The 13,293-nt window shown below is 35.6% G+C and overlaps 1 protein-coding gene across 1 annotated transcript; it reads left to right on the top strand.

The window, feature by feature from the left end:
* The first annotated feature begins 397 nt into the window (after nt 1–397).
* Nucleotides 398–7,225, top strand: LOC109876499 (GTPase IMAP family member 7-like). The gene is made up of 2 exons (XM_031814570.1): nt 398–662; nt 5,479–7,225. Exons 1-2 carry the CDS (start codon nt 398–400, stop codon nt 6,513–6,515), a joined length of 1,302 nt encoding a protein of 433 aa, XP_031670430.1. The 3' UTR covers nt 6,516–7,225.
* The last annotated feature ends 6,068 nt before the right edge of the window (nt 7,226–13,293 follow it).

Here is a 13,293-nt window from a genome sequence, read left to right as displayed (position 1 = left end):
AGAGCTCATCTACCAGAAACAAGAAAAAAACACACCCTGTTACAAGCAGGAAACAAGTTATGGACCAACCAGAAATGTGGTCATGTCAACCCTGGATGATGCATGTGTGACCTTTTCACCTGTTTGGTACATTGGAACATTCCAATATTTTTGGACATGAACAGGCAGAACAGGTTTAATGAGCAAAGCATAGTTGTATTGTTTTCAGGAAGGTGTTCCCATGGTGAAAGGAGGGACAGGAGGCAGACTACGTGCAAATATTCACTGCTCTCTGTCAGAGAAATTTGGCCTTAAAGTAGAGAAGAGGTAGACTGTCTATTACAAATTAAATACTACAATGTGTGACTTAATAAATAATTACTGACAAATGAAACAACCAAATCAGGAAGGTGTAACCATGGCAGGGACAGGTGGGATGATGAGTGACAGGAGGGGGGGCAGGAGGAGTGATAGGAGGGACAGGAAGGGTGATAGGAGGGACAGGAGGGGTGATAGGACGATTGATAGGAGGGACAGGAGGGGTGATAGGAGAGACAGTATTGGTGATAGGAGGGAGAGGAAGGGTGATAGGAGGGACAGGAGAGGAGATAGGATGTACATGAGGGGTGATATGAGGGAGAGGAGGGGAGATAGGGGAGCCAGAAGGGGTGATAGAGAGACAAGTGGGGTCATAGAGACACAAGAGGGGTGATAGGAGAGACAGGAGGGATTTGTGAGACAATAACAAGGATGGGAGAGATGAGAGGAGGGGAAAGTGAGGAAGGTGATGCACTTCCTAAAATGTTTCTGGTTCGTCCACAACTTGTTTCCTGTTTGTATCAGGATGCGTTTAAAGGAATGATCTCTCTAAGTACAAGTCACAGGATTTTTTGTTGTTGTTGAGGATTTGTAATGCAAGTTGAGATGTCCTTGGATGAAAGTCAACAAGATGCATGACCGATGTTGTTAAAAGACCCACATATACCTAAATAAACATTGGGTGTATGACTTTTGGTTCTGAACTTTTGTGAAACATCACAGCACAGTTGATAAATATATGTCAAATAGAAATGAAAGCTGGATGATGTTCAGAGACAGAAGGGAGGGTTGAGAGGAGCTGAAGGGTGGGACTAAAAATAACAAGATTGTCAAATATACTGTGTATTTATATAGTGTGTATAAGCTGGAACCTAAGTGTTGTAAGTAGAAGCCTAAGTGTTGTTGTCCATTAAATTACTTCAATTCGGGGAGGGGTGTAAACCCAGTACAACGTAAATTCACACTCACATAACCACGGTTCAATGAACTTAAAGGTGCATTCAGCTGACATAGAAAACAACTTACGCAACACATACATTTTTTCAAGCCGCCAATAACTGTGTTGTTTTTTTCTCATTCTGCTTTGAGTTACCAAGGACACAGATTTTACAACGTGACTAACTGCCAAGAGAATACATAAGGGTGTGTCTGGTGTGGCGTTCCTGACAGACACCATAAGCTTACAGTATAAACAAACACTGAGGAATGTAGTGACACCCCTCTACTATCTAACACACCTGACAGATCTACTCATCTACACTCCAAATCCTGGTAAATAACCTGTATAGTCTACTTTATGTAACCTGTATAGTCTACTTTATGTAGCCTTTATAGTCTACTTTATGTAGCCTGTATAGTCTACTTTATGTAACCTGTCTAGTCTACTTTATGTATCCTGTATAGTCTACTCTATGTAGCCTGTATAGTCTACTCTATGTAACCTGTATAGTCTACTCTATGTAACCTGTATATTCTACTTTATGTAACCTGTATAGTCTACTCTATATAACCTCTATAGTCTACTTTAGGTAGCCTGTATAGTCTACTTTAGGTAGCCTGTATAGTCTACTTTAGGTAGCCTGTATAGTCTACTCTATATAACCTCTATAGTCTACTTTAGGTAGCCTGTATAGTCTACTTTAGGTAGCCTGTATAGTCTACTTTAGGTAGCCTGTATAGTCTACTTTAGGTAGCCTGTATAGTCTACTCTATATAACCTCTATAGTCTACTTTAGGTAGCCTGTATAGTCTACTCTATATAACCTCTATAGTCTACTTTAGGTAGCCTGTATAGTCTACTTTAGGTAGCCTGTATAGTCTACTTTAGGTAGCCTGTATAGTCTACTCTATATAACCTCTATAGTCTACTTTAGGTAGCCTGTATAGTCTACTCTATATAACCTCTATAGTCTACTTTAGGTAGCCTGTATAGTCTACTTTAGGTAGCCTGTATAGTCTACTTTAGGTAGCCTGTATAGTCTACTTTAGGTAGCCTGTATAGTCTACTTTATGTAGCCTGCATAGTCTACTTTATGTAACCTCTATAGTCTACTTTATGTAACCTCTATAGTCTACTTTATGTAACCTGTATAGTCTACTTTATGTAACTTGTATAGTCTACTTCATGTAACCTGTATAGTCTACTTTATGTAACCTTCAAGAGGGATATGTTGGTCACATTCATATTCTTCACTTTATTGAGTGCTTGCATGTCTTCTGTTTGACTCCAAGTTATATCTGGTACATTGTCCTGTCTTTATACAGTATACAGTATACTGTATATTCTGGTAATGGGAAAAATGTGTAGTTGTTCACTTTTGGTTGCTTGACAAAAGCACATTTAAAAATAGAATATGACGATGAAGGGGTGAGGTTTGAATGTAAAGGGCAACATTTTCTGTGAGCACTGAGGGTCTGTGAGACGGTGATGATTATTTAGTCAGATTTAAAGTGTAAATAGTGTGAAAGTGCATTGCCCCCAATGCAATCAGCAAGATGTTATAATCCAAACGTATTTATTTAAAATGCTATGTTTCTTTAAAAAAAGGGGGTTGTGATATTTCGCTGTGGATAAGTGTCTTCTTACTGAGGCTACTAAGAGTAGTTTTGAAGCCATGCATTTATACACGTGTCTTGGAATCCCTCCTATTATTTCCTGAGTACTTTATTATTTTGCACTTTGGGTTTGTCCTGCTTTTTTACATACATTACATACATATATATATATATAATATATTAAATATAATATGTAAAATATAATATAATATAATATATATATATTAAATATAATAGATATATATAATATATATAAAATATAATATATAAAATATAATATAATATATATAATATAATATATATATATAATATAATATATATATTAGAATATAAAATATAATATAAAATATATATAAAATATAAATATATAAAAAAATAATATATATATATATATATATTTTATTTTAATTTTAAATATATTTATATTTTATATATATTTTATATATATTTTATATTATATTTTATATTCTAATATATATATTATATATATATATATATATTATATTTTATATATATATATATTATATATTATATATATATATATATATATATTATATATATATTATGTATATTATATTATATATATTATATATATTATAATATATTCTATATATATATCATATTATATTTTTTATATATATATATATATATAGAATAGGGACTGTAGTGGGGACTACTGAATTTATTAATGCGCTATATATATATATAGCGCTTTAATAAATTCAGTAGTTCTAAACCTGTGGCTGCCTCCTGCCTCCTGCCCACTCCTCTCTACCCCAGTGACAGCCATAAATAGTGGGAAAGGAATTCAGTAAATGTATGTCGGTGAACAGAAAGCCTATGGGTGTGTCAGGGGGTGGGCACCTGAGAAATTCTGTATAAAAGAAATGGGCTAACACACTCTCACATTGAAGTTCTTCAGTATCCTTTCAAGAGCATAGATACTACTACGACTACTACTACTACTACTCTCACACAGCACTTGAGACTGACAGATCTTCACTCCAAAAATGAACAGCAAAGTTTATCAGCCTGGTGAGTAGCCTTTAGTGTACCAGGATTGGAACTGAACTGAATGGTTTAAAATAGAAGGGTATTGATGATATTTTTTCTGTGCTTTTTCCTTTGAATTCCATGCATTCCAGAAATATAACAACGCACAGCAGTGGGGAGCATTATTTTTGTCACCCCACTGCTTAACTTTTTTAACATCATTATTTACATTACATTAGTCAGTTTAGTAACTCATTAAAAACAGAGGATTTTTTATAAATACTTAGGTAACACTTTATTTGGGACTAGAGATTCTCGTTACATCACAAGAGGCTGCTGAGGGGAGACCAGCTCATAATAATGGCTGGAAGGGAGCAAATGGAATGGCATCAAAAACCTGATGTATTTAATTCCATTCCACTGATTCTGCTCCAGTCATTACCACTCGCCCGTCCTCCCTAGTTAAGGTGCCACCCACCTCCTGTGAGTTAGATATAGTACTTTTATTTATTTATTTGATTTGAATTGTAAACATATACTGATTGGAAATCTCTGTTTAAGAGCACCCCCCTCTCTTTTTTGTATCTATCTCATTTGCTATAAATACCGTAAAAATAAATATATGGATTAGACATGTATTTTTGTACTGTGGCCTACCATTGATAAAGAAAAGTAACAAGAGTTTTGTTATTGTTGATGGTAGTCATCTTAGCAAAAACAGAACTGTGGTTAATGACATTTACGATTACATGTTGACAGTGTTTGGGAGTAGTTCACAGTAGTTTGGTGGTAGTTTAACTAAATACAAAAATTCAGAGTTTTCATGAGTTTAACTTTTTTGCCGTGTAGCTGGTTACTGGAACTACCGACTGTCACACAGATCAAATTCAACTGTATTTGTCACATGCACCGAATGCAACAGGTGTAGACCTTACTGTGAAATGCTTACTTACAAGCCCTTATCCAACAATGCAGTTTTAAGAAAATAGGAGTTGAGAAAATATTTACTAATTAAACTAATGTAATAAAAAAATATATAACAATAACTAGGCTATATACAAGGGTACCGGTATCGAGTGTAACATCTGACTTCATTGTGATGTGTTCTTGCCGTTGTATTATATGACATTTCAGATTGAAATGTAATGAAATACTTCTTAAAAGTAACTTTAATTAAACAAACTAGGTCTATATTTCTGAAGTAATTGGTAGCTTGGTAAGCTATATTTTCAGAGTAGCGTGCCCCACTGTCCTGAGTGGCGCAGCGGACTAAGACACAGCATCTCAGTGCAAGAGGCGTCACTACAGTCCCTGGTTCAAATTCAGGCTGTATCACATTCGGTTCTTATTAGGAGTCCCATAAGGCGGTGCACAATTGATACAGCGTCGTCCAGGTTTGGTCTGGGTAGGCCGTCATTGTAAATAAGAATTTCTTAACTGTCTTGCCTAGTTAAATATAAATAAATAAACACTGCATGTTGAGTGCACATATAGTCAACGCTCACAGATTATTTTGTACAGATCATGAAGTACTTCCTGCTTTGTGTCAAGAAGAAGTGTGAAACTGAAAAATTTAGCTGTTCCTCACAATGTGCTAACAAGATGAATATGAAGACTACATCTCTTTAAAAGGTAACATCCTTGTCAATTTAATCCAACAGAACTTCAACGGCAGATACAGGATTGTTCTGGTTGGAAGAACTGGAGTGGGAAAGAGTGGAGCAGGAAACACCATCCTGGGGAAATATGTTTTTGAATCAGATATATCTCCCTCCTCTGTGACAACCAAATGTGCCAAGATCTTAGGAGAAGTACATGGGCAACGTGTAGCGGTTGTTGATACCCCAGGCTTGTTTGACACCAACTACACCCTAGATGATATACTGCTGGAGATCAAGAGGTGCATCTCCTTCTCTGCTCCTGGTCCCCATGTGTTTCTGATTGTGCTCCAGCTGAGTAGATTCACACAAGAAGAGCAGAAAACAGTGGAGCTCCTTCAGGAAACTTTTGGAAAACAGTCAGCAACATATACAATTGTGCTCTTCACTCATGGAGATCTACTGGAGGCGAAAAAGGGAAAGGAGACAAAAACAATTGAAGACTTTTTGCACGGGGACAAAGATCTTCATGCTTTTGTACAGGAATGTAAAGGGGGATATCATGTATTCAACAACAATGAAGACAACGAATGCAGAAATCGCACTCAGGTTACTGAACTGCTTGAGAAGATAAGAAAAATGGTAAATTGGAATGGAGGAAACTTCTACTGCAATGAGATGTTCCAGGAGGCTGAGAGAGATATTGAAAAGGAGAAAGAGAGGATCCTGAAAAAAAATAAAGAGAAGAATCACAGAGAGATGGAAGAACTGAAGGAAAAACATAAAGGAGAGGTTCTGAAGGAAGCTGAAGAAGAACTGAAACAGCGTCAGGAAGTAGAAGCTAGAAAGAAAGCTGAGGAAAGTAACACATTCATTAAACGTGTATTCGTACTCTCCACAGCTGCTGCTGCTGCACTTGGATCAAGTGTAATTGGCTCGGCTCTGCAAGGAGCAGCGGGAGGGGCTGCAGTGGGTCCAGTGGGTGCAGTAGTAGGGGGAGTTGTAGGACTTGGAGTAGGAGCTGGAGCAGCTCTCATCGGAACTTCACAAAAAAAATGCATTATACAATGAGAATGTGTAACATTACTCCACCACCATCTATCATTGGATTGGCGTAATTATGAAAATAATGTATTCTTAAAAATGACAGATTTTGTTCATTGTCCTCCTGGCTATTCATTACAATTAATGTTATACTAATTGATTGCTAAAACACAAAATGCTCATTTAAACATCAAATGTTACTTTTACCTTGAATATTTTCTTATTGCAAGATGATAACACGTCAAATTAATTGTGTTGGAAATAAGTAAAGAATAAACGTTTTAAAAATAATGTGTGAGTGCATGTGTGTGCAAGAGATGCAGGTAGCCTAGCGGATAAGTGTGTTGGGCCAGTTACTGAAAGGTCGCTGGTTTGAATCCCTGTGCCAACTAGTTTGAAAAGATCTGACAATGTGCCCTTGAGCAAGGAACCGAATGCTAATTGCTCCTGTAAGTCTCTCTGGATAAGAGCGTCAGCTAAATGACTAAAATGTAGATGAAGGCACTAACTGTAAGCAACTCTGCTAAATGACTAAAATGTAGATGAAGGCACTAACTGTAAGCAACTCTGCTAAATGACTAAAATGTAGATGAAGGCACTAACTGTAAGCAACTCAGCTAAATGACTAAAATGTAGATGAAGGCACTAACTGTAAGCAACTCTGCTAAATGACTACACATACAAATATGAAAAAAAAAGCAAAAAAATAAACAAGTAAAGATGTGTTTGTTTTATTGTATTTGATACAAGAAAAAAACAAACATTCTGTACTACTGACTTTATATCCCAGACACTAATACGCTCAGTATAAAATACATACAGTACTACTGACTTTATATCCCAGACACTAATACGCTCAGTATAAAATACATAACCCAGACACTAATACGCTCAGTATAAAATACATACAGTACTACTGACTTTATATCCCAGACACTAATACGCTCAGTATAAAATACATTCTGTACTACTGACTTTATATCCCAGACACTAATACGCTCAGTATAAAATACATACAGTACTACTGACTTTATATCCCAGACACTAATACGCTCAGTATAAAATACATTCTGTACTACTGACTTTATATCCCAGACACTAATACGCTCAGTATAAAATACATATCCCAGACACTAATACGCTCAGTATAAAATACATACAGTACTACTGACTTTATATCCCAGACACTAATACGCTCAGTATAAAATACATTCTGTACTACTGACTTTATAACCCAGACACTAATACGCTCAGTATAAAATACATACAGTACTACTGACTTTATATCCCAGACACTAATACGCTCAGTATAAAATACATAACCCAGACACTAATACGCTCAGTATAAAATACATTCTGTACTACTGACTTTATAACCCAGACACTAATACGCTCAGTATAAAATACATTCTGTACTACTGACTTTATATCCCAGACACTAATACGCTCAGTATAAAATACATACAGTACTACTGACTTTATACCCCAGACACTAATACGCTCAGTATAAAATACATTCTGTACTACTGACTTTATATCCCAGACACTAATACGCTCAGTATAAAATACATACAGTACTACTGACTTTATATCCCAGACACTAATACGCTCAGTATAAAATACATTCTGTACTACTGACTTTATACCCCAGACACTAATACGCTCAGTATAAAATACATACAGTACTACTGACTTTATACCCCAGACACTAATACGCTCAGTATAAAATACATACAGTACTACTGACTTTATACCCCAGACACTAATACGCTCAGTATAAAATACATAACCCAGACACTAATACGCTCAGTATAAAATACATACAGTACTACTGACTTTATACCCCAGACACTAATACGCTCAGTATAAAATACATACAGTACTACTGACTTTATACCCCAGACACTAATACGCTCAGTATAAAATACATACAGTACTACTGACTTTACATCCCAGACACTAATACGCTCAGTATAAAATACATACAGTACTACTGACTTTACATCCCAGACACTAATACGCTCAGTATAAAATACATACAGTACTACTGACTTTATACCCCAGACACTAATACGCTCAGTATAAAATACATACAGTACTACTGACTTTATACCCCAGACACTAATACGCTCAGTATAAAATACATACAGTACTACTGACTTTATATCCCAGACACTAATACGCTCAGTATAAAATACATACAGTACTACTGACTTTACATCCCAGACACTAATACGCTCAGTATAAAATACATACAGTACTACTGACTTTATATCCCAGACACTAATACGCTCAGTATAAAATACATACAGTACTACTGACTTTATATCCCAGACACTAATACGCTCAGTATAAAATACATACAGTACTACTGACTTTACATCCCAGACACTAATACGCTCAGTATAAAATACATACAGTACTACTGACTTTATATCCCAGACACTAATACGCTCAGTATAAAATACATACAGTACTACTGACTTTATATCCCAGACACTAATACGCTCAGTATAAAATACATAACCCAGACACTAATACGCTCAGTATAAAATACATTCTGTACTACTGACTTTATATCCCAGACACTAATACGCTCAGTATAAAATACATACAGTACTACTGACTTTATATCCCAGACACTAATACGCTCAGTATAAAATACATAACCCAGACACTAATACGCTCAGTATAAAATACATATCCCAGACACTAATACGCTCAGTATAAAATACATACAGTACTACTGACTTTATATCCCAGACACTAATACGCTCAGTATAAAATACATACAGTACTACTGACTTTATATCCCAGACACTAATACGCTCAGTATAAAATACATACAGTACTACTGACTTTATATCCCAGACACTAATACGCTCAGTATAAAATACATACAGTACTACTGACTTTATATCCCAGACACTAATACGCTCAGTATAAAATACATACAGTACTACTGACTTTATATCCCAGACACTAATACGCTCAGTATAAAATACATACAGTACTACTGACTTTATATCCCAGACACTAATACGCTCAGTATAAAATACATACAGTACTACTGACTTTATATCCCAGACACTAATACGCTCAGTATAAAATACATTCTGTACTACTGACTTTATATCCCAGACACTAATACGCTCAGTATAAAATACATACAGTACTACTGACTTTATATCCCAGACACTAATACGCTCAGTATAAAATACATAACCCAGACACTAATACGCTCAGTATAAAATACATAACCCAGACACTAATACGCTGAGTATAAAATACATAACCCAGACACTAATACGCTCAGTATAAAATACATAACCCAGACACTAATACGCTCAGTATAAAATACATAACCCAGACACTAATACGCTCAGTATGAAATACATAACCCAGACACTAATACGCTCAGTATAAAATACATACAGTACTACTGACTTTATATCCCAGACACTAATACGCTCAGTATACAATACATTCTGTACTACTGACTTTATATCCCAGACACTAATACGCTCAGTATAAAATACATAACCCAGACACTAATACGCTCAGTATAAAATACATAACCCAGACACTAATACGCTCAGTATAAAATACATAACCCAGACACTAATACGCTCAGTATAAAATACATACAGTACTACTGACTTTATATCCCAGACACTAATACGCTCAGTATAAAATACATACAGTACTACTGACTTTATATCCCAGACACTAATACGCTCAGTATAAAATACATTCTGTACTACTGACTTTATACCCCAGACACTAATACGCTCAGTATAAAATACATTCTGTACTACTGACTTTATATCCCAGACACTAATACGCTCAGTATAAAATACATTCTGTACTACTGACTTTATATCCCAGACACTAATACGCTCAGTATAAAATACATAACCCAGACACTAATACGCTCAGTATAAAATACATAACCCAGACACTAATACGCTCAGTATAAAATACATAACCCAGACACTAATACGCTCAGTATAAAATACATAACCCAGACACTAATACGCTCAGTATAAAATACATATCCCAGACACTAATACGCTCAGTATAAAATACATAACCCAGACACTAATACGCTGAGTATAAAATACATACAGTACTACTGACTGCATAACCCAGACACTAATACGCTCAGTATAAAATACATAACCCAGACACTAATACGCTCAGTATAAAATACATAACCCAGACACTAATACGCTCAGTATAAAATACATAACCCAGACACTAATACGCTCAGTATAAAATACATACAGTACTACTGACTGCATAACCCAGACACTAATACGCTGAGTATAAAATACATACAGTACTACTGACTGCATAACCCAGACACTAATACACTGAGCATAAAATACATACAGTACTACTGACTGCATAACCCAGACACTAATACACTGAGTATAAAATACATACAGTACTACTGACTGCATAACCCAGACACTAATACGCTCAGTATAAAATACATACAGTACTACTGACTGCATAACCCAGACACTAATACACTGAGTATAAAATACATACAGTACTACTGACTGCATAACCCAGACACTAATACGCTCAGTATAAAATACATACAGTACTACTGACTGCATAACCCAGACACTAATACGCTCAGTATAAAATACATAACCCAGACACTAATACGCTCAGTATAAAATACATAACCCAGACACTAATACACTGAGTATAAAATACATAACCCAGACACTAATACACTGAGTATAAAATACATACAGTACTACTGACTGCATAACCCAGACACTAATACACTGAGTATAAAATACATACAGTACTACTGACTGCATAACCCAGACACTAATACGCTCAGTATAAAATACATAACCCAGACACTAATACACTGAGTATAAAATACATAACCCAGACACTAATACGCTCAGTATAAAATACATAACCCAGACACTAATACGCTCAGTATAAAATACATAACCCAGACACTAATACACTGAGTATAAAATACATACAGTACTACTGACTGCATAACCCAGACACTAATATACTGAGTATAAAATACATAACCCAGACACTAATACACTGAGTATAAAATACATAACCCAGACACTAATACGCTCAGTATAAAATACATAACCCAGACACTAATACGCTCAGTATAAAATACATAACCCAGACACTAATACGCTCAGTATAAAATACATAACCCAGACACTAATACACTGAGTATAAAATACATACAGTACTACTGACTGCATAACCCAGACACTAATATACTGAGTATAAAATACATAACCCAGACACTAATACACTGAGTATAAAATACATAACCCAGACACTAATACGCTCAGTATAAAATACATAACCCAGACACTAATACGCTCAATATAAAATACATAACCCAGACACTAATACGCTCAGTATAAAATACATAACCCAGACACTAATACGCTCAGTATAAAATACATAACCCAGACACTAATACGCTCAGTATAAAATACATAACCCAGACACTAATACACTGAGTATAAAATACATAACCCAGACACTAATACGCTCAGTATAAAATACATAACCCAGACACTAATACGCTCAGTATAAAATACATAACCCAGACACTAATACGCTCAGTATAAAATACATATCCCAGACACTAATACGCTCAGTATAAAATACATAACCCAGACACTAATACGCTCAGTATAAAATACATATCCCAGACACTAATACGCTCAGTATAAAATACATAACCCAGACACTAATACGCTCAGTATAAAATACATAACCCAGACACTAATATACTGAGTATAAAATACATAACCCAGACACTAATACACTGAGTATAAAATACATAACCCAGACACTAATACACTGAGTATAAAATACATAACCCAGACACTAATACGCTCAGTATAAAATACATAACCCAGACACTAATACACTGAGTATAAAATACATAACCCAGACACTAATACGCTCAGTATAAAATACATAACCCAGACACTAATACGCTCAGTATAAAATACATAACCCAGACACTAATACGCTCAGTATAAAATACATAACCCAGACACTAATACGCTCAGTATAAAATACATAACCCAGACACTAATACGCTCAGTATAAAATACATAGAATTATCATGACAGAACGTTTCCTTTTGCTGTAATGTTGATTTCATAATGTTCACTAGTAGTTGTTAAAATGTCAAGTATTTTTATCCTTTATTTAACTAGGCAAGTCAGTTATGAACAAATTCTTATTTACAAATGATGGCCTACCCCGGCCTAACCCTAGCAATGCTGGGCCAAATATGTGCCTACCTATAGGACTCCCAATCACAGCCGGTTGTGATACATTTTGTAATTGATCCAGGGTCTGTAGTGACACCTCTAGTACCGAGATGAAGTGCCTTAGATCGCTGCGCCACTCGGGAGCCTGTAGGCTGTTTTGTATTTCTTATTTAACATCCTTACTGACACATCAAATGCACAATGCTGTTCCAAATACTTAATCGGCCATAACTCACTTGAAAAAGAGATGCTTCACGTGACATCTTCTGTAAAATAGAGGATATAGTTTTATATATACGCTCTTCTCTCATCTGACTCTTTATTTTAGTAGATGACGTTGGCCATGATCTGAGACTGGTGTTGGTTGGCCTGGACAGAGTGGGGAAGAGTGCAGCAGGAAACACCATCATGGGCCAAGAAGTGTTTGAATCTGGGGTCAGTTTCATGCCACTGACCCTGAAGAGTGAGAGCAGAGAAGTAGAGCTGTGTGGGAGGAGAGTGATGGT

This window comes from Oncorhynchus kisutch, unplaced genomic scaffold, assembly GCF_002021735.2.
Source record: "Oncorhynchus kisutch isolate 150728-3 unplaced genomic scaffold, Okis_V2 Okis07a-Okis12b_hom, whole genome shotgun sequence".
NCBI lineage: Eukaryota > Metazoa > Chordata > Actinopteri > Salmoniformes > Salmonidae > Oncorhynchus > Oncorhynchus kisutch.
Note: the sequence above shows the minus strand (reverse complement) of the source record. Positions and strands in the feature narration are given on the sequence as shown.